General features: G+C 41.7%; 1 protein-coding gene across 1 annotated transcript in view; it reads right to left on the bottom strand.

The window, feature by feature from the left end:
- The window catches only part of gbe1b (glucan (1,4-alpha-), branching enzyme 1b), a 227469-nt gene that overhangs the window by 7758 nt on the left and 195861 nt on the right, over nucleotides 1-23850 (bottom strand). The window contains exons 14-15 of the mRNA XM_057838476.1: nucleotides 10569-10699; nucleotides 5604-5721 (exon numbers count right to left, since the gene is read on the bottom strand). Coding sequence (XP_057694459.1) covers nucleotides 5604-5721; nucleotides 10569-10699 — 249 coding nt within the window. The remainder of the gene's footprint in view (nucleotides 1-5603; nucleotides 5722-10568; nucleotides 10700-23850) is intronic.

The following is a 23850-nucleotide window of genomic DNA, read 5'->3' as shown; positions in this document are numbered from 1 at the left end:
ACAGGAGGTGAACAGTAAATGCTCTAAAATGAAGTGACCTTTTGATTTTGAGGCGTTCCAGGGCTACTTCCTGTAGATATCGGGTCACTTCCTGTTGATTTTGGGGCATTTACAGGGTCACTTTTGGTTGATTTTGGGGAATTCACAGGGTCACTTTTGGTTGATTTTGGGGAATTCACAAGGTCACTTCCTATTGATTTTGGGTCACTTCCTGTTGATTTTGGGTTACTGAAAAGCAAGTGACTCAAGAATGTCCCCAAATGAATAGAAAGTCACCCAAAATGAACAGGAACTAACCTGTAAATCCCCTAAAATGAACAGGAAGTGACCTGGCGCCAGACGTCCAAACCAATCAAAATGAATTGGATGTCCGGTGCCATCAATTGGCTAGCCAGTGAGCTAACGTAGATACTATTCTCATCGAATATTTTGGTAGCAACCCGTTGCTTTCCCTTTTTAAACGACGACACCTTTTTAAAACTATATATGAATTCTTGATGAAAGCATATCGATAACCTTCCGGGCTACAACGTTTCGATATACTGTCCCAGTTAACATTTGGCGCTGAACGAGTTAGCGTGAGCCGCGAACGCTGCCACGTCGTGCCAATTGTATGGGTTTTAATCAAATTTTTTCAATAGGGCTCCCCATCGGAGCTTGTGTTTCCCCCACGTCAAGAATGTGAATTATTCAGCGCGTTACCTTTTCATGTGGCGCGCGCAGAAGCGCCGAAACCACCGCGGGCGGCGGTTTTGTTTACGTGAACTCGACGTGAACCTCGGCTCGTCGCTAATGTGAGCGCCGCTGCGCTTAAGCAGATAAGTTTGCTGTTTTTACATGGGGGAAAAAAAATATCCTCATCAACTTTTTCCTGACTTTTTGACGCCCGTCTTCAACTAAAGGCCAACGTCGCGGGGGGAACACAAAGCGACAACAGATGCTTCCTCCTCACCGTCCACTTTGTTGTGTCATCAGAAAATCGACGTTTATGGGGGGTGCCGCCATCGTTTGATCTAACAGCTGTTGCTTTCGAAGTATGTGCAAACAACGCAAAGCCGGATAGTTCCCTTCGGCTCCTCTTAATCGGAAACAAACTGATGAGATGGCATCGGCTCGTGTTCGGATCGGGATTCGTCCGCGCCGTGAGGCAAGACACGCTTCTTTACTGCAGAAATTTCCGTTGCACCGATACTATATTTTAGCACCTTACCGTATTGGCCCGAATATAAGACGGTGTTGTTTGCATTGAAATAAGACTGAAATAGTGGGAGTCGTCTTATATTCGAGGTCTAGACATTATACCCATTCAGGACGCTAGTTGGCGCCAGATACAGTGGAGCATATAAGTATTTAGTCAACTACCAATTGTGCAAGGTCTCCTACTTGAAAAGATTAGAGAGGCCTGTAATTATCAACATGGGGAAACCTCAACCATGAGAGAGAGAATGTGGAAAGATAATCACATTGTTTGATTTTTGAGTAATTTATTTCCAAATTAGAGTGGAAAATAAGCATTTGGTCACCTACAAAACAAGCAAGATTTCTGGCTATCAAAGAGGTCTAACTTCTTCTAACGAGGTTCTCTTACATGAAAAGATTAGAGAGGCCTGTAATTGTCAACATGGGTAAAACTCAATCATGAGAGACAGAATGTGAAACCCCCCCCCCGAAAATCACATTGTTTGATTTTTAAAGAATTTATTTCTAAATTAGAGAGGAAAATAAGTATTTAGTTACCTACAAACAAGCAAGATTTCTTCTAACTTCTTCTAACCAGGTCTAGCGAGGCCCCACTCGTTACCTGTATTAATGGCACCTGTTTTAACTCATTATCGGTATAAAAGACACCTGTCCACAATCTCAGTCAGTCACACTCATAACTCCACTATGGCCAAGACCAAAGAGCTGTGGAAGGACACCAGAGACAAAATTGTAGACCTGCACCAGGCTGGGAAGACTGAATCTGCAATAGGTAAAACGCTTGGTGTAAAGAAATCAACTGTCGGAGCATTTTTAGAAAACGGAAGACATACAAGACCACTGATAATCTCCCTCGATCTGGGGCTCCATGCAAGATCTCACCCCGTGGCACCAAATGATAACAAGAGCGGTGAGCAAAAATCCCAGAACCACACAGGGGGACCTAGTGAATGACCTACAGAGAGCTGGGACCACAGTAACAAAGGCTACTATCAGTAACACAATGCGCCAGGTATTCAAATCCTGCACTGCCAGACGTGTCCCCCTGCTGAAGCCAGTACACGTCCAGGTCCGTCTGCGGTTCGCTAGAGAGCATTTGGATGATCCAGAAGAGGACTGGGAGAATGTGTTATGGTCAGATGAAACCAAATTAGAACTTTTTGGTAGAAACATAGTTTCTCATGTTTGGAGGAGAAAGAATACTGAATTGCATCCGAAGAACACCATACCCACTGTGAAGCATGGGGTGGAAACATCATGGTTTGGGGCTGTTTTTCTGCAAAGGGACCAGGACGACTGATCTGTGTAAAGGAAAGAATGAATTAAGCCGTGTATCGAGAGATTTTGAGTGAAAATCTCCTTCCATCAGAAAGTGCATTGAAGATGAGACGTGGCTGGGTCTTTCAGCATGACCATGATCCCAAACACACAGCCAGGGCAACAAAGGAGTGGCTTCGTATGAAGCATTTCAAGGTCCTGGAGTGGCCTCGCCGGTCTCCAGATCTCAACCCCATAGAAAATCTGTGGAGGGAGTTGAAAGTCTGTGTTGCCTAACGACAGCCCCAAAACATCACTGCTCTAGAGGAGATCTGCATGGAGGAATGGGCCAAAATACCAGCAACAGTGTGTGAAAAGCTTGTGAAGTGTTACAGAAAACGTTTGGCCTCCGTTATTGCCAACAAAGGGTACATAACAAAGTATTGAGATGAACTTTTGGGATTGACCAAATACTTATTTTCCACCATGATTTACAAATAAATTCTTTAAAACTCAAACAATATGATTTTCTGTTTTTTTTTTTTTCCACATTCTGTCTCTCATGGTTGAGGTTTACCCATGTTGACAATCACAGGCATCTCTAATATTTTCAAGTGGGAGAACTTGCACAATTAGCGGTTTACTAAATACTTATTTGCCCCACTGTATCATTGAAGCGAATGTTGAACTACTCTGTAGTTTAACCAGTTTACATTATTTTATTGGCTGATGGTGGACCGTGAAGGAGATAGTATCTTTTCTCTTAGGCACCGTCTGTTTTCATTATTGTAACACCCTTAATATAATCAATCAGGGAATAGTATCGTTTCTCGTATTTACTGTTTGTATTACTCCAACACACTATCAAAATAATATATCAAATAAATAGCACTTATACAATAGTTTAAGGAAAACAAGCAGAATATAGGGCATAAGAGATACATGACACCTTCTTATCACGGAAGCCCAACGTGTGCGTCATGCAACTGACTGAGCAAGACTAGTGGTGTGGTAAAATATCGAAATGGTGATATATCGTGATACTTTGTATCCCAAAAGGTTATCGATATGCTCCTGCCAAGAATCGAGATATCGTTTTAACATTAGAAAACCCAGCAGAGGCCGACTTCGCCTTTCCCAAGACAAGCACTCCTAATATTCCCTAGCAACGGCCGATTTGGCCTTTCCTCCGTGGCTCATGTGATAGTTTGTGTCAGTCCAAGTCAAGCTACATTTACTTAATTACATTTATTTTTGAAGTTTGACACTTTTTACACATTTTTCAATTCACCTCTCCTATGCTCCACACATAACGACAGAAAGAATGGCCCAAATGTGTACATTGTTTTGAAGAAGAAAAAAAGCGTTTTGGAACTGCAATTTGAGTGTAAGGCAGGAATTGTGCCTCTAGTTTAGAAGGACTGAATCAGGGACATGGAGTATGGATTGTGGTCATTGTGTCTGAAGTTAATGTATGTCTAGTGGTTGCATTTCCATATGAACGGCTGTTGTCTGTCCGACAACGACTTGCCAATTCAAAAGAACTTTGGTCATTTTTGCCACCTCTGTGTTTTCCGGGTGAGAGGCCATATCGGCCATTGTTTGGAACTAGTAGGAGTACCTGAATTCTCTGGGACTTCTAGTGTTAAAAAGGTGTCACTGTTTAAAAAAAAAAGGAACCAACAAGTTGCTGCCAAAATCTTCCACCATAATAGTGGTCAGTGAACTCTAAGGCTACATTGGTTGTGCTCGATGCCCATTCCATTTAGACTGGGAACGGAAACCAGAGTATTTTCAGTTATTCTAGATTCAGAATCCAGAATACAGTTATTCACTTACTGTTCATTTTAGGGCATTTATAGGTCATTTCCTGTTGAGTTTGAGTCACTGCCTATTCATTCGGGTGATTCCCAGGTCACTTCCTGCTCTGTAACTCAAAATAAACAGGAAGTGACCCATAAAATACTGCAAAATCAACAGGAAGTAACTGAAAATAAACAGGCAAATGACTTTAAATGGCCCAAAATGACCTCATTGCCCGGCATTGGCTGTCACTGACGGCCATGTTCAATCCGTTTGAAGTGGGAGGGATGGCTTCATTCGCTGCCATCCCTCCCACTTCAAACGGATTGGACGTCTACTAGTGATAAACTCATTCCAATTCACAGCAGAAGCTTGTTTTTCTGTTCATTAGTTGTTTGTAGAATATCGTAGAATGATTTCCTGACCAATGTATCGATAATCGGTGTATCGCCATTTCGTCAGATCATCGTTATCGTGAGCTTTGTATCGCAAATCATATCGTATCGTGAGGTACCAAGAGGTTCCCACTCCTAAGCAAGACTGACGCTGACAAGCCCACGTCTGCACCGCCAACTCTCGCAGTCAGTTCTCCCGGGCAGTCCAGAACAAATGGCGGGACGCCCTGTCCCAACACAAGGAACACCGGAGAACCTAACCCTAACCCTAACGCCCGATATCCAATGGATAACACGACTGATAAGACTCCAAGACCCCCTTTTACGCTGAGGTGGCAAAATCCACAACCCTCGTTGCCCTGACAACAGTAACTCCCGAATCCTCCTGTCCAATCCACAAACGGACAATAATCCCAAACAGCCCGCTCTGTGAGAACCTTCAAAAGACTGAATGTTTAACTAAGGGGCTGTTTACATGGTGACTCTCCGAGAATACGAAAAATTTCAAATTTGCATTTGCGTCTTCATTTGAACAATGTCGCAATTCCGCATGAAAACGATGTAGTATTCATGCCAAGCCCTAGGGGGCAGTGCAGATTTACAGGGCGACAGAGAATGATGCACTTTGACCTCACCAAGTTCCCTCAGCCCGGAAAAAAATATGCCCGCCCACTCGAAGCAATGTCATTTTTCTTTTGTTCAAAAAGGCACAAAAATTGAAGCAAAAAACTCATTTCAATTGACGACAGGAGCATTTCAAGACCTTTCATTGCCCTTACCAAAATTGTCCTCAGGGCGGCCATGTTGGTAGGGGTAAAATTTCCCACAAACTCAATGCATATACATTCAAATGAACTCAAAACTGTCTTATTTCCCAAAGGATTATTCCTTTAAAAAAAAAAAAATGCCATTGACGGCGCTATATGTCTCATCCAGTTGCTCACGTACCCGCATGGAATGGGAGCGTCCGTTGAAAGGCTCCGGCTCTGTGAAGAACTCCGTGTTGTGGTCAAGCCGTCCGTGTCCTCCGTACATCCTCTCGTCGGAATCCAGCTTGATTTTGTACCTGGAGCGCGTCGATGAAGGAAAGCTCGGTAACAAACTAAAACTGCAATTTAAGGGGGAAATTACTATGGGGATTTGCTGTGGTAGATACAGATCTAAGACCCGCCCTGGTTGATTTGAGGACATTTCGGGGATATTTCCGATTGATATCAGGTCACTTCCTTTTGATTTGGAGATATTTGGTGGACAAATGGCATAATCAATTTTGCTACATAGCTAAAAAAAAAAAAAAAAAAAACCCACATGGGAAATGCCACATGGCAAAATTCATTTTGCCACATGGCTATAAAAAATGCCACATGGCAAAATCAATTTTGTCACATGGCAAAAAAAGTGCCATATGGCAAAATCCATTTTGTTACATGGCAAAATCAATTTTGCCACATGGCAAAAAAAATTCCACATGCCAAAATATATTTTGCCACACGGCAATAAGAGGGCACATGGCAAAAAAATGCCACATGGCAAAAAAAAAAAAAAAATTCCTATGTGGCAAAATTAATTTGGCCACATGGCAAAAAAAAGCCGCTTGGCTTAAAAATGCCACATGGCAAAAAAATGCCTCATGGCAAGATCCAATTTGCCACATGGCTATAAAAAATGCCACATGGCAAAATCAATTTTGCCACATGGCAAAAAAAGTGCCACATGGCAAAATCCATTTTGCTAGATGGCAAAAATAATTTTGCCGCATGGCAAAAAAATGCCACATGGCAAAATGCATTTTGCCACGTACCCCCAAAAGTGCCACATGGCAAAATCACTTTTGCCACATGGCAAAAAATGCTACATGGCAAAATCAATTTTGCTACATGGCAAAAAAATTCCACATGCCAAAATCTATTTTGCTGCACGGCAATAAGATGGCACATGGCAAAAAAAAAACAAAAAAAATTTCCTATGTGGCAAAATTAATTTGGCCACATGGCAAAAAAATGCCACTTGGCTTAAAAATGCCACATGGCAAAAAAAATGCCTCATGGCAAGATCCAATTTGCCAAATGGCTAAAAAAATCCCACTTGGCAAAAAAAAAAAAAAAAAAAATCCATTTTGCCACCTGGCAAAAAAAATGCCACATGGCAAAATCCATTTTGACAAATGGCAAAAAAATGCCACATGGCAAAATCCTTTTTGCCATAAGGCAAAGAAATGCCACATGGCAAAATCAATTTTGCCACATGGCAAAAAAGTGCCACATGGCAAAATCAATTTTGCCACGTGGTAAAACAATGCCACATGGCAAACTCAATTCTGCCAAATGGCTACAAAAAACGCCAAATGGCAAAAAAAATGCCACATGGCAAGATCCATTTTGCCACAAGGCAAAAAAATGCCACATGGCTATAAAAAATGCCACATGGCAAAATCCATTTTGCCACATGGCAAAAAAAATGCCACATGGCAAAATCCATTTTCCTACGTGGCAAAATCAATTTGGCCACATGGCTAAAAAAAAATGCCACATGGCAAAATCAATTTTGCCACGTACCAAAAAAATGCCACATGGCAAAATCAGTTTTGCCACATGGCAAAAAGATGGCACATGGCAAAAAATGCCACATGGCTAAAGAAAAATGCCACATGGCATAATCCATTTTGCCACATGGCAAAAAAAAAAAAAAATGCCACATGGCAAAATCCATTCTATCACATGACAAATACCACTTTTCGTTCTCAGCCCTGCTTTATAATCATTCACACAATACTGTGCTCTGAAACTGTACTCAACTCATTAGCTGGCTTTGATGGCGATAGACATCCAAATGGATTGGACGTCTATCCCCGTTCATAGATTTGCAAGGTGTCTTCAAGGACTAACTACTATCACCAGCAAAAACTCTGTTACGTACGTGAGATGAATCTCCCGGCACATCTATTTGCCAAACTCGCAAACTCATAACAAGCGCAATCAAGAAATGGAGTTGAAAGCAAAGTCCGTCTCCACGTGAAGGACGATTGGATAAAGATGACGGCGGGCGGGCGGACAGGAAAGAGGGATGAAGATGTGATCCGCCGCACACTTATCAGCCCGTCTAAAAGCAATTCACTCGCCGAATGTCATTGAAAAGGACTTTTTTCTTGTTGACGATCGCTTTGACTCTCTTCTGAGTCCTTGCGCACTTGACTCTGGAGTTGTCGGCTGTATCTCATCCACATTGTTCCACTACAAATGCACCTTTCATATCACGGTCGGTCTTTTATAAAGGTCGAAAGTCCATACACAGGGTCGATATCACTCGTCAGCCAATTTACAAATGATAAGCTGATATGAGAGGGTGACTATTACTATATTTTCACAGCTTGGGTGAGGATCTTTGTTACTTGTGATTTTGAACCATCTAGTGGCCAAAATGAAGTTGTCGTGGAGGAAGGGAAAAAAATTGAACTGGAAGTGACCCAAAACCAAAGGGAAGTGACCCAGAAATGGCCCCAAAAAATCAACAGGAAATGACTCGTATATGCCCTAAAATCAAATCAAAAGAAATTAAACCTAAATCAACAGGAAGTGACCCAAAATGTACAGGAAGTGACCTTGGAATACATAAATATCAACAGGAAATGACCTAAAAATGCCCCAATATCAATCATGATCCCAAAAGCACAGGAAATGAACCGTTACAAAAGGGTGTGACCCGTAGCTATCCTAAAATGAACAAGGAAGTGACTCAAACATCTTTGCTACTTGTGATTTTGCACCATCTAGTGGCCAAAAGGAAATCGTCGTAGAGGAAGAAGAAAAAAAACTGAACCGGAAGTGATCCAGAAATTCCGCGAAAGGAAGTGACCCAAAATGTACAGGAAGTGACCTTGGAACAACCCTAAATCAACAGGAAGTGACTTGAAAATGCCCCGAAATCAACAGAAAGTGACTAAGAAATGGCTCAATATCAACAGGAAGTGACCTGGAATTCAGCCTAAATCAACAACAAGTGACCAAAAATGTACAGGAAGTGACCCAGAAATACCCCAAAATCAACAGGAAAACCAGGAAATGCCCCAAAATAAACAGAAGTCACTGGAAAAGCCCTAGGATTTACAGGAAATGATCCCATAGGCACAGGAAATGACCCCGGAAAAAAGCATAATCCACAGGAAGTGACTCGTAAGTATCCCAAAATTAACAAGGAAGTGATTCAAATATCATCTAGTGACCAAAAGGAAGTAGTCGTACAGGAAGAAGAAAAACTTCAACCGGAAGTGATCCAGAAATGCCCCAAAATCAACAGGAAGTGACCTAAAAATGCCCCATACCCAACAGAAAGTGGTCAAGAATTGAGCAAAATTCAAGAGGGAGTGACCCAGGAAGTGATGTGGGAATACCACAAAATCAACAGGAAGTGTCATGAAAATGCCCGAAAATCAACAGCTAGTCACTTGGAAATGGCTAGATATCAACAGGAAGTGATCTGAAATTGAAACTAAATCAACAAGAAGTGACCCAAAATGTTTAGGAAGTGACCTGGAAATACCCTGAAATGAACAAGAAGAGACCCGGAAATGCCTCAAAATCAGCAAAAGCGACCGGAAAGGATAGAATAAACAGGAAATGATCCCAAAAGCATGGGAAAAGATCCCGGAGTGACCCATAATTAACAGGAAGTGAGCTGTAGGTATCCTAAAATGAACAAGGAAGTGACTCAAATATCTTTGTTACTTGTGATTTTGCACCATCTAGTGGCCAAAAGGAAGTAGTCCTACAGGAAGAAGAAAAACTTGAACTGGAAGTGATCTAGAAATGGCCCAAAAATCAACAGGAAGGTACCAAGGAAGTGATGTGGGAATACCACAAAATCAACAGGAAATGACTTGGTATGCCCCAAAATCAAAAGGAAGTGACATGAAACCGCCCAAAAATCAACAGCTAGTCACTTGGAAATGGCTCGATATCAACAGGAAGTGATCTGAAATTGAAACTGTATCAACAAGAAGTGACCCAAAATGTTTAGGAAGTGACCTGGAAATACCCCTAAATCAACAAAAAGGGACCCGGAAATGCCTCAAAATCAACAAAAGTGACCGGAAAGGATATGATAAACAGGAAATGATCCCAAAAGCACAGGAAAAGATCCCGGAGTGACCCATAATTAACAGGAAGTGAGCTGTAGGTATCCTAAAATGAACAAGGAAGTGACTCAAATATCTTTGTTACTTGTGATTTTGAACCATCTAGTGGCCAAAAGGAAGTAGTCGTACACGGAAGAACAAAAACTTGAACCGGAATTGATCTAGAAATGGCCCAAAAATCAACAGGAAGTGGCCCAAAATGTACAGGAAGTGACCTTGCAATACTGTGAAATCCATCAACAGTAAGTGACTAAGAATTGAACAAAAATCAACAGGGAGTGACCCAGGAAGTGATGTGGAAATACCCCGGAATCAATAGGAAGTGTCCTGAACATGCTCCAAATGAACATGGAGTGACATGCTTGCCCCAAAATCAAAAGGAAGTGACCTGAAAATGCCCCAAAATAAACATGTAGTGTTTTCGGCCATACGTATACATACGTATATGTAGACATAGAACGCTATCAACCCTCCCACTTCAAATGGATCGGACGTCTACTCGCGATAAACTCATTCCAATTCGCAGCAGAAGCACGAAAAGACTGTTCATCGCCCCTACTGGGCGGCCATCTTAGTAGGGGCGACTTTCCCATCAAAGTCAATGCAAAGACATTAAGACAGAAGTCATAACTAGCCTATTTCTCAACCCGAGATTAATTCATAAATGTCAAAGCATCAGCTATTTACTCACTGTCTACTGTCACGTATATTTCTGATAAACTCATTTGCAGACAGATGACTGGACACCACAGGTGAAAGAGGCCAACCCCAAAAAAGGATACTTTCCCGGGGCCTCCACGGCCACCTTGTAGTCCTGGAAGCTTTTGCTGGGGTGGAAGTTGAAGATGAAGAGTACGTTGGCCCTGTCGAACACGATGACCTTGTCGTCCTGGTGCTTGGCGCTCACGAAGGCCTGCAGGGGGAGCACACGCGCCAACATCAACAGTCATAACCAGGGGCTAATGCTCGTCTGGACGGACGCGGCTAAGGCTAATGTTGCGCTAGCCACGATGATCGGAAGCAAATGCAGATGCCCAATCCAATTGAGCTGGGAGGGGCTTAGCTCCTGACATTAGCCACACCCTTTAACCCCTTGATGCTCGAATGGACATTGAAGAAATACATACATAAAAGCATAGGTACGTGAAATAATTATCATTTTAAAAATTACTACATTTTTTTTATCATTTCCTGTTGATTTTGGGGCATTTCTGGGTCACTTTCTGTCGATGTTGGATCACTTCCTGTTGTTTTGGGGCATTTCGGGGTCACTTCCTGTAGATATCAGGTAATTTCTGGGTCACTTCCTGTAGCTGTCGGGCCACTTCCTGTTGATTTTGAAGCATTCCAGGGTCACTTCCTGTAGATGTTGGGTCACTTCCTGTTGTTTTGGGGAATTTCTAGGTCACTTCCTGTTGATATCAGGTCATTTCTGGGTCACTCCCTGTAGATGTGGGGCCACTTCTAGTTGATTTTGGGGCATTTCTGGGTCATTTCCTGTTCATTTTGTGGTACTTTCAGGTCACTTTCTGTGGATTTTGGGGCATTTCTGGGTTACTTCCTGTTAATTGATCATTTTCTGTTGATTTTGGGTCATTTACAGGTCACTTCCTGTTGATTTTGGGGCATTTCTAGGTCACTTCCTATCGATATCGGGCCACTTCCTGTTGATTTTGAAGCACTCCAAGGTCACTTCCTGTAGATGTCGGGTCATTTCCTGTTGTTTTTACGACTTTTGTGGGTTACCTCCTGTTTATTGGTCATTTCCTATTGAATATGGGTGATTTACGGGTCACTTCCTGATGATTTTGGGGCAACTTTGGGTCACTTCCTGTAGATATCCGGTCATTTCTTGTTGATTTTAAAGCATTTCTGAGTCATTTCCTCTAGATGTTGGATCACTTCCTGTTGATTTTGGGGCATTTCGGAGTCACTTCCTGTAGATATCAGGTCATTTCTGGGTCACTTCCTGTAGCTGTCGGGCCACTTCCTGTTGATTTTGAAGCATTCCAGGGTCACTTCCTGTAGATGTTGGGTCACTTCCTGTTGTTTTGGGGAATTTCTAGGTCACTTCCTGTTGATATCAGGTCATTTGGGTCACTCCCTGTAGATGTGGGGCCACTTCTAGTTGATTTTGGGGCATTTCTGGGTCACTTCCTGTTCATTTAGTGGTACTTTCAGGTCACTTTCTGTGGATTTTGGGGCATTTCTGGGTTACTTCCTGTTAATTGATCATTTTCTGTTGATTTTGGGTCATTTACAGGTTACTTCCTGTTGATTTTGGGGCATTTCTAGGTCACTTCCTATCGATATCGGGTCACTTCCTGTTGATTTTGAAGCACTCCAAGGTCACTTCCTGTAGATGTCGGGTCATTTCCTGTTGTTTTTACGACTTTTGTGGGTTACCTCCTGTTTATTGGTCATTTCCTATTGAATATGGGTGATTTACGGGTCACTTCCTGATGATTTTGGGGCATTTCTGGGTCACTTCCTGTGGATCTTGGGCCACTTCCTGTTGTTTCGGGGAATTTCTAGGTCACTTCCTGTTGATATCAGGTAATTTCTGGGTCACTCCCTGTAGATGTGGGGCCACTTCTAGTTGATTTTGGGGCATTTCTGAGTCATTTCCTGTTCATTTTGTGGTACTTTCAGGTCACTTTCTGTGGATTTTGGGGCATTTCTAGGTTACTTCCTGTTAATTGATCATTTTCTGTTGATTTTGGGTCATTTACAGGTTACTTCCTGTTGATTTTGGGGCATTTCTAGGTCACTTCCTATCGATATCGGGTCACTTCCTGTTGATTTTGAAGCACTCCAAGGTCACTTCCTGTAGATGTCGGGTCATTTCCTGTTGTTTTTACGACTTTTGTGGGTTACCTCCTGTTTATTGGTCATTTCCTATTGAATATGGGTGATTTACGGGTCGCTTCCTGATGATTTTGGGGAAACTTTGGGTCACTTCCTGTAGATATCCGGTCATTTCTTGTTGATTTTAAAGCATTTCTGAGTCACTTCCTGTAGATGTTGGATCACTTCCTGTTGTTTTGGGGCATTTCAGGGTCACTTCCTGTAGATATCAGGTCATTTCTGGGTCACTTCCTGTAGCTGTCGGGCCACTTCCTGTTGATTTTGAAGCATTCCAGGGTCACTTCCTGTAGATGTTGGGTCACTTCCTCTTGTTTTGGGGAATTTCTAGGTCACTTCCTGTTGATATCAGGTCAATTCTGGGTCACTCCCTGTAGATGTGGGGCCACTTCTAGTTGATTTTGGGGCATTTCTGAGTCATTTCCTGTTCATTTTGTGGTACTTTCAGGTCACTTTCTGTGGATTTTGGGGCATTTTTGGGTTACTTCCTGTTAATTGATCATTTTCTGTTGATTTTGGGTCATTTACAGGTCACTTCCTGATGATTTTGGGGCATTTTTGGGTCACTTCCTGTAGATATCCGGTCATATCTTGTTGATTTTAAAGCATTTCTGAGTCACTTCCTGTAGATGTTGGGCCACTTCCTGTTGATTTTGGGGCATTTCTGAGTCACTTTCTGTAGATATCAGGTCATTTCTGGGTCATTTCCTGTAGCTGTCGGGCCACTTCCTGTTGATTTTGAAGCATTCCAGGGTCACTTCCTGTAGATGTTGGGTCACTTCCTGTTGTTTTGGGGAATTTCTAGGTCACTTCCTGTTGATATCAGGTCATTTCTGGGTCACTCCCTGTAGCTAACAGGTCATTTTTGGGTCACTTCCTGTTGATTTTGAAGCACTCCAGGTTCACTTCCTATAGGTGTTGGGTCACTTCCTGTTGTTTTTACGGCATTTCTGTTTTACCTCCTGTTTATTGGTCATTTCCTATTGAATTTGGGTCATTTATGGATCACTTTCTGTTGATTTTGGGGCATTTATGGGTCACTTCCTGTAGATATAAGGTCATTTTCTGTTGACTTTGAAGCACTCCAGGGTCACTTCCTGTAGATGTCGGGTCACTTCCTGTTGTTCTTACAACATTTCTGGATTACTTCCTGTTTATTGGTCATTTCCAATTGATTTTGGGTCATTTAAGGGTCACTTCCTGTATGTTTTGGGGCATTTCTGGGTCAGTTTCCGGAAGATATCAGGTCACTTCCTCTCGATGTTGGGTCACTTCCTGTTCATTTTGGGGTACTTACAGGTCACACCCTTTTCATTTTGGGTAGTTTCCTGAACATTTTGGATGATTTTATGTTTACTTTAGGACATTTCTGGGTTACTTCCTGTTCATTGGTCACTTCCTGTTGATTTTGGGGCATTTGTGGGTCAATTCCTGTTCATTTTAGGGTACTTACAGGTCAATTCCTTTTCATTTTGGATCATTTCCTTTTGATTTTGGGGCATTTCTGGGTCACTTCCTGTTGATTTTAGGGCAATTCTGAGCCATTCCCTATTTAATAGTCACTCCCTGTTGATTTATGGTAATTTCTGGGTCACCTCCTGCTAATTTTAGGGTACTTACAGGTCACTTCCTGTCGTTTATCTGGGTTACTTCATGTTCATTGGTAATTTCCTTTTGATTTTGGGTCATTTCTGGGTTACTTCCTGTAGATATCGGGTCACTTCCTGTTGATTTTGGGACATTCCAGGGTCATTGCCTGTTGTTTTTTGTGCATTTCTGGGTTACTTCCTGTTCAATGGTCACTTCTTGTTAATTTTGGGGCATTATTGGGTCACTTGCTCTTCATTTTTGGTTCACTTCCTGCATGTATTTGGGCATTCCAAGGTCACTTCCAGTACATTTTGGAGTATTCCAAGATCACTTCCTGTACATTTTGGATCATTTTCTGTTGATTTTAGGGTATTTCTGGGCCATTTCCTGTTCATTGGTCACTTCCTGTCGTTTTTCGGGCCTTTCTGGGTTACCTCTTATTCATTGGTCACTTCTTGTTGATTTTGGGGCATTTGTGGGTCACTTCCTGTTCATTTTAGGGTACTTACAGGTGTCTTGTTTTCATTTTGGGTCATTTCCTGTTGATTTGGGGCATTTCTGGGCAAGTTCCTACTTATTGGTCATTCCCATTTGTTTTAGGGTACTTGGAGGTCACTTACTTTTGATTTTGGGTCACTTCCTGCACATTTTGGGACATTCCAGGTTCACTTCCTGTACATTTTAGGGCATTTCTGGGCCATTTCCTATTCATTGGTCACTTGTTGTTAATTTTGGGGCATTTCTGGGCCACTTCCTTCTCACTGGTCACTTCCTGTTTGTTTTAGGGTACTTGGAGGTCACTTCCTTTCCATTTTGGGTCACTTCCAGCACATTTTTGGGACATTCCAGGGTCACTTCCTGTACATTTTGGATCATTTCCTGTTGTTTTTCAGGCATTTATGGGTTACTTCCTGTTCATTGGTGACTTCTTGATTTCGGGTCACTTCCTGTTCATTTTGGTTCACTTCCTGCATGTATTTGGGCATTCCAAGGTCACTTTCTGTACATTTTGGATAATTTCATGTTTATTGATTATAGGGCATTTCTGGGACATTTCCTGTTCATTGATCACTTCTTGTTGATTTTGGGGCATTTCTGGGCCACTTCCTACTTATTTGTCACTTCCTGTTTGTTTTAGGGTACTTGGAGGTCACTTTCTTTTCATTTTGGGTCACTTTCTGCACATTTAGGGAAATTCCTGGGTCATTTCCTTAACATTTTGGATAATTTCATGTTGCTTTTAGGGCATTTCTGGGCCATTTCCTGTTTATTGGTTACTTCTTGTTGATTTTAGGTGACTTCCTGTTCATTTTGGTTCACTTCCTGCATTTATTTGGGCATTCCAAGGTCACTTCCTGTACATTTTGGATCATTTCCTATTGATTTTAGGGCATTTCTGGGCCATTTCCTGTTCATTGTTCATTTCTTGTTGATTTTGGGGCCTTTCTGGGCCACTTCCTTCTCACTGGTGACTTTCCGTTGATTTTAGGGTACTTGGAGGTCACTTCCTTTTCATTTTTGGTCACTTCCTGCACATTTTGGGAAATTCCAGGGTCACTTTCTGTACATTTTGGATAATTTCATGTGTATTTTAGGGCATTTCTAGGCCATTTCCCGTTCATTGATCACTTCTTGTTGATTCTTGGTCACTTCCTGTTCATTTTGGTTCACTTCCTGCATGTATTTGGGCATTCCAAGGTGACTTCCTGTACATTTAGGATAATTACATGTTGATTTTAGGGTATTTCTGGGCCATTTCCTGTTCATTGGTCACTTCTTGTTGATTTTGGGCCATTTCTGGGCCATTTCCTGTTCATTGGTCACTTATTGATTTTGGGTGACTTCCTGTTCATTTTGGTTCCCCTTACTGCATGTATTTGGGCATTCCAAGGTCACTTACTGTACATTTTGGATAATTTCATGTTGATTTTAGGGCATTTCTGGGCCATTTCCTGTTCATTGATCCCTTGTTGATTTTGGGTCACTTCCTGTTCATTTTGGTTCACTTCCTGCATTTATTTGGGCATTCCAGGGTCACTTGCTGTACATTTTGGATAATTTCATGTTGATTTTAGGGCATTTCTGGGCCATTTCCTGTTCATTGGTCACTTCCTGTTGATTTTGGGTCACTTCCTGTTCATTTTGGCTCACTTCCTGCATTCATGTGGGCATTCCAGGGTCACTTGCTGTACATTTTGGATAATTTCATGTTGATTTTAGAGCATTTCTGGGCCATTTCCTGTTCATTGGTCACTTCCTGTTGATTTTGGGTCACTTCCTGCATGTACTTCGGCATTCCAAGGTCACTTCCTGCACATTTTGGATAATTTCATGTTGATTTTAGTGCATTTCTAGGCCACTTCCTATTCATTGGTCACTTTTAATTGTTTTTGGGGCATTTCCAGGCAACTTCCTACTCATTGGTCACTTCCTGTTTGTTTTAGGGCACTTTCTTTTCTTTTGGGTCACTTCCTGCACATTTTGGGACATTCCAGGGTCACTTCTTGTACATTTTGGATCATTTCCTGTTGTTTTTCGGGCATTTCTGGGTTACTTCCTGTTCATTGGTCACTTGTTGATTTTGGGGAATTAGTGGGTCACTTCCTGTTTGTATTGCGGCACTATTATTCATTTATAGTAATATAATAACAATTGATCATATTAATTCATTATTAATTAATTGTGTACAAATACTGCACATCTACTTCATTAATCGTGAAAACACATTGGGTCGGCTCCGGAGACGTTCATATTCACATGTCTTAATCAACACATCTTAGAGACCATGATCACTTTTTTTGTGATAATTGCCCACTGCTTTTCTGTCGGAAGCGCAGCGGTAACGTGTGAAGGTGGAGTGAGATTTTGCAGGGGAATGGGAATTAGGCACAACACTCCTCCCTAGCGGTCCAAACGGATTGGATATTTCAAGTTATTTCTCAGGACCAAGTGATCGCCAGATGGAGATAAAGGTTGACCTTGGCGAGGTTTCCCGCACTTCAATTAATAGCGGCGCTTTAGCCGAGTGTTTCTCTCCGCCGGCGAGATGATGTAAACACAGAGTAAATTGATCGGGATTAGGCGCCGGCGTGCCTAATTGATTCGCGACGAGCGCATCGTCGTGCCGGAGAGCCTCTTCACCTTGTTACTCTCGTTCTCCGACGATGACGACCGACAATAATTACAATCGTGTCTGTTATGCCACTTTTTAATTTTTTTTTCCCGGATCGATTGCGGGTTATCCAGTTTTATTTCCCAAGTGTGTGGATTTGAAAAGTTGCACAAAAAAAAAAAAAAGTCATCAGCTTGACCGACCTTCAAATTGTTCAACTTATTGGACTTGAGGTGCACTTTGACCCACAATTCAACTCATAGGCTGCCATTAGCATTGATTCCACCCTCTTTGCGAAAGCGGCGCCGACCTGATGTGACCTCCGCTGTATCAGAAGTCATGCCGACATTTCAAATTCGACCAATACGGAGCCTCCGTTTACTGAGTCACATTTAAAGGGGCAAGGATAACAAATATTGGCATCTGATATTATTTATTTTTTTATTCTGCCTGTTTTCAAATCAATTTTAATCTATATAATCCATTTTGAAAATTTATTTTAATATAAAGTGGGGCAAATAAGTATTTAGTCAACCACCAATTGTGCAAGTTCTCCTACTTGAAAAGATTAGAGAGGCCTGTAATCGTTAACATTGTAAACCTCAACCATGAGAGACAGAATGTGGAAAAAAAAAAGAGAAAATCACATTGTTTGATTTTTAAAGAATTTATTTCCAAATTAGAGTGGAAAATAAGTATTTGGTCACCTACAAACAAGCAAGATTTCTGGCTGTCGAAGAGGTCCAACTTCTTCTAACGAGGTCTAACGAGGCTCCACTCGTTACCTGTATTAATGGCACCTGTTTTAACTCATTATCGGTATAAAAGACACCTGTCCACAACCTCAGTCAGTCACACTCCAAACTCCACTATGGCCAAGGCTAAGGAGCTGTCAAAGGACACCAGAGACGAAATTGTTGACCTGCACCAGGCTGGGAAGACTGAATCTGCAATAGGTAAAATGCTTGGTGTAAAAAAATCGACTGTGGGAGCAATAATTAGAAAATGGAGGACATACAAGACCACTGATAATCTCCCTCAATCTGGGGCTCCACGCAAGATCTCACCCCATGGCGTCAAAATGATAACAAGAACGGTGAGCAAAAATCCCAGAACCACACGGGGGGACCTAATGAATGACCTACAGAGAGCTGGGACCACAGGAACAAAGGCTACAATCAGTAATGCAATGCGCTGCCAGGGAGTCAAATCTTGCACTGCCAGACGTGTCCCCCTGCTGAAGCCAGTACACGTCCAGGCCTGTCTGCGGTTGGCTAGAGAGCATTTGGATGATCCAGAAGAGGACTGGGAGAATGTGTTATGGTCAGATGAAACCAAAATAGAACTTTTTGGTAGAAACACAGGTTCTCGTGTTTGGAGGAGAAAGAATACTGAATTGCATCCGAAGAACACCATACCCACTGTGAAGCATGGGGGTGGAAACATCATTCTTTGAGGCTGTTTTTCTGCAAAGGGACCAGGACGACTGATCTATGTAAAAGAAAGAATGAATGGTGCCATGTAACGACAGATTTTGAGTGAAAATTTCCTTCCATCAGCAAGGGCATTGAAGATGAGACGTAGCTGGGTCTTTCAGCGTGGCAATGATCCCAAACACACAGCCAGGGAAACAAAGGAGTGGTTTCGTAAGAAGCATTTCAAGGTCCTGGAGTGAGTCTCCAGATCTCAACCCCATAGAAAGTCTGTGGAGGGAGTTGAAAGTCCGTGTTGCCCAACGACAGCCCCAAAACATCACTGCTCTAGAGGAGATCTGCGTGGAGGAATGGGCTAAAATACCAGCAACAGTGTGTGAAAAGCTTGTGAAGAGTTACACAAAACGTTTGGCCTCCGTTATTGCCAAAAAAAGTGTACGTAACAAAGTATTGTGGTGAACTTTTGGTATGGACCAAATACTTTTTTTCCACCACGATTTGCAAATAAATTCTTTAAAAATCAAAAATGTGATTTTCTGTTTTTTTTTTTCCCACATCCTGTCTCTCATGGTTGAGGTTTACCCATTTTGACAATTACAGCCTCTCTAATATTTTCAAGTGGGAGAACTTGCACAATTAGTGCTTGACTAAATACTTATTTGCCCCACTGTATGTGGCAATACATCTATTTTGAACACTGCAAAAACTCAAAATCCTATCAGGACTTACAGTTTAGACTAACTTAAAACTTTTAACTAGAACTTATAAATAGCTTGACACACATGGAAATTTAATTCAAACACGAGGGAAAAACACCTAACTTTTTAGTGATGTGTGTTATCAAGTGTAATGGCATTTTTAGGTAAGAATATATTTTTTATAAGATGTAAAAGTTTTTGGAGTGAAAGCAGCGAATGTCTTTTTTTTTTTATTCTAGTCACATCTGAGATGCAATTGTTGGCTGTTTTCAACAATGTACATCGAAAAAAAAGACATCGCTTGACTGAAAATGGTTCAATATTAGATGAAATGTCGTTATAATTGCGCTTTACCTAAAAAAAATATTTGTTTTATCCGATTACTCGATTGATAGAATTTTCAGTCGATTACTCGATTACTAAAATGAAAGATGCACCGATACCGATACTAGTATCGGCAGGGGGCGCCGATCCGGCCCGAAATGGTGGTATCGGTATCGGCGAGTACCAACAAAGACGGCGCCGATACCTTTTACCGGTCCATTATTATAACATTTGACCGCAACCTTTTTTTCCTCTTGGCGCTCACTACACTCTGTCTCTGTGTTGTGTGATGACACGTGAACACCAAGCAGCTATGGCTATTGGCCTGCTCCAGACCAATGAGAGCGGGCCAATAGCCACTCCTGACCAATGACAAGGCCGCTTTTTCATATGGAGGAAAAACAAACCAGGAGAAATGGCGGCGGTCGGGAAATATTTCCAAATAGAAATCCCGTCGATCAAAATCAATGGCTGCATGCAAGATTTGCGGCCTGAAAGTTTCGAGATGTGGAGTTAAATCGGCCAGTTTCAATACCTCGAACTTGATAAAACATTTGAAGACGAAACGTGAACGAATACAACGAGTTTGAGCCTGCAAGAGCAGGACTGCTATCCAGAGGAAGAAGGCCGCTGGACCGGAGCAACAATCTCTGGTCAGTTCACTTCGTCTACTTTACTTTTATTGTCTTTTACTGAAAGAAATGCTGCAGTAATTTGGGAACTGTTTCCAAAGTAGGCTTGCCACCTTTCAGAAATAGAAATAAGGGACCCACCCCCTCCCAAAAAAACCAGGCTAATAGAGAGACGGGATGCTGTGGTCAATTACAGTGCCTTGCAAAAGTATTCGGCCCCCTTGAACCTTGCAACCTTTCGCCACATTTCAGACTTCAAACATAAAGATATAAAATTGTAATTTTTTGTCAAGAATCAACAACAAGTGGGACACAATCGTGAAGTGGAACAAAATTTATTGGATAATTTCAACTTTTTTAACAAATAAAAAACTGAAAAGTGGGGCGTGCAATATTATTCGGCCCCCTTGCGTTAATACTTTGTAGCGCCACCTTTTGCTCCAATTACAGCTGCAAGTCGCTTGGGGTATGTTTCTATCAGTTTTGCACATCGAGAGACTGACATTCTTGCCCATTCTTCCTTGCAAAACAGCTCGAGCTCAGTGAGGTTGGATGGAGAGTGTTTGTGAACGGCAGTCTTCAGCTCTTTCCACAGATTCTCCATTGGATTCAGGTCTGGACTTTGACTTGGCCATTCTAACACCTGGATACGTTTATCCATTGTAGATTTGGCTTCATGTTTTGGATCATTGTCCTGTTGGAAGATAAATCTCCGTCCCTGTCTCAGGTCTTGTGCAGATACCAACAGGTTTTCTTCCAGAATGTTCCTGTATTTGGCTGCATCCATCTTCCCGTCAATTTTAACCATCTTCCCTGTCCCTGCTGAAGAAAAGCAGGCCAAAACCATGATGCTGCCACCACCATGTTTGACAGTGGGGATGGTGTGTTCAGGGTGATGAGCTGTGTTGCTTTTACGCCAAACATATCGTTTTGCATTGTGGTCAAAAAGTTCAATTTTGGTTTCATCTGACCAGAGCACCTTCTTCCACATGTTTGGTGTGTCTCCCAGGTGGCTTGTGGCAAACTTTAAACGAGAATTTTTATGGATATCTTTGAGAAATGGCTTTCTTCTTGCCACTCTTCCATAAAGGCCAGATTTGTGCAGTGTACGACTGATTGTTGTCCTATGGACAGACTCTCCTACCTCAGCTGTAGATCTCTGCAGTTCATCCAGAGTGATCATGGGCCTCTTGGCTGCATCTCTGATCAGTTTTCTCCTTGTTTGAGAAGAAAGTTTGGAAGGACGGCCGGGTCTTGGTAGATTTGCAGTGGTCTGATGCTCCTTCCATTTCAATATGATGGCTTGCACAGTGCTCCTTGAGATGTTTAAAGCTTGGGAAATCTTTTTGTATCCAAATCCGGCTTTAAACTTCTCCACAACAGTATCTCGGACCTGCCTGGTGTGTTCCTTGGTTTTCGTAATGCTCTCTGCACTTTAAACAGAACCCTGAGACTATCACAGAGCAGGTGCATTTATACGGAGACTTGATTACGCACAGGTGGATTCTATTTATCATCATCGGTCATTTAGGACAACATTGGATCATTCAGAGATCCTCACTGAACTTCTGGAGTGAGTTTGCTGCATTGAAAGTAAAGGGGCCGAATAATATTGCACGCCCCACTTTTCAGTTATTTATTTGTTAAAAAAGTTTAAATTATCCAATAAATGTTGTTCCACTTCATGATTGTGTCCCACTTGTTGTTGATTCTTGACAAAAAAATTAAATTTCATATCTTTATGTTTGAAGCCTGAAATGTGGCGAAAGGTTGCAAGATTCAAGGGGGCCGAATACTTTTGCAAGGCACTGTATTATTACTTATAATTGTGAGCGTCCACAAATGCGGAAACAAGGTTGGACCTCGAAGCGGACAACAAGCGGGGGATAAGTACAAGGGTTTAATGATTGCAAACAAAAAATAACACGCGATCGCGGGATAGTAGAAATAACAAAAGGAGTCCGTGACAGCAGGTCGACTGAGCTCAATACTACAAACTCAAAGGTTAACTAAGACGATAGGCAGCGAGCCAAAAAGCCAAAATAAAAACACTCAAATACCTGCACAGGGTAGAGGTTACAAACAAGTGCAGCACACTAACAGAAAAAACCCAATGCAGGGGCGTAACAAGCAAATGTAGCCAGACTATAGTGCGAGATGTCAAATGGCGATCAACAAGGCAAATATCTTTGAGACCACCCGTGCTTAAATGCTGCGCTGATGAGCCCGCATTGGATTCAGGTGCGACGTCAGGAACGCCCCCACGAGCAGCCCGGCAGCAAAACACAATCTAACCAGCAGCAGAATGTGACAATAATTTCATGAAAGTTGCACTGTTTGGCCTTTGAGAGGTTTAAAAAAGTTTATTCAGTTCATTCAGAGTTTATTATTATGAATTTATTTTTACTTTCTTACTGTTGGGCTAGTATTATACTTTGTACTAGTCTTTTTCCAATTTTGCAAAGGTAAGCAACAGCCTGAGAAAGCCTTGAGAGCAATGATTTCACACCCAATTATGTAGCTCTTTGGGAAATAAAAAATACATATTATATATTAGGGCTGTCAAAATTATCGCGTTAACGGGCGTTAATTAATTTTTTAAATGAATCACGTTAAAATATTTGACGCAATTAACGCATATGCACCGCTCAGATAGATTTAAATTACAGTACAGTGAAACACTCACTTGTTAATTGTTTTTTATGGAGTTTTGCCGTCCTCGGCTGGCGCTTGGGTGCGACTGATTTTATAGGCTTCAGCACCCATGAGCATTGTGTAAGTAATTATTGACATCAACAATGGCGGGCTACTAGTTTATTTTTTTGATTGAAAATTTTACAAATTTTATTAAAACGAAAACATTAAGAAGGGTTTTAATATAAAATTTCTATAACTTGTACTAACAGTTTTCTTTTAAGAACTACAAGTCTTTCTAGCCATGGATCGCTTTTACAGAATGTTAATAATGTTAATGCCATCTTGTTGATTTATTGTTATAATAAACAAATACAGTCCTTATGAACCGTATGTTGAATGTATATATCCATCTTCTGTCTTATCTTTCCATTCCAACAATAATTTACAGAAAAATATGGCATATTTTAGAGATGGTTTGAATTGCGATTAATTACGATTAATTTTTAAGCTGTAATTAACTCGATTAAAAATTTTAATCGTTTGACAGCCCTAATAAACATATAAACGGGGTGGTATCGGTATGGTATCGGCCGATACTGCACAGCTAGGTATCGGTATTGGGGCCAAAAAATGGTATCGGTGCAACACTAACTAAAATATTCGATAGCTGCAGCCCTAGTTACATTACGTCAGAAACTCGTTCGGCAGGCCTCCGTTCCGAACCGAGCACCACGTACCGAAACGGTTCAATACAAATACATGTACCGTTCCAC

Source organism: Corythoichthys intestinalis, chromosome 6 (genome assembly GCF_030265065.1).
Source record: "Corythoichthys intestinalis isolate RoL2023-P3 chromosome 6, ASM3026506v1, whole genome shotgun sequence".
NCBI lineage: Eukaryota > Metazoa > Chordata > Actinopteri > Syngnathiformes > Syngnathidae > Corythoichthys > Corythoichthys intestinalis.
The sequence above is the reverse complement of the archived record's forward strand: the minus strand, read 5'-3'. Positions and strand labels throughout refer to the sequence as shown.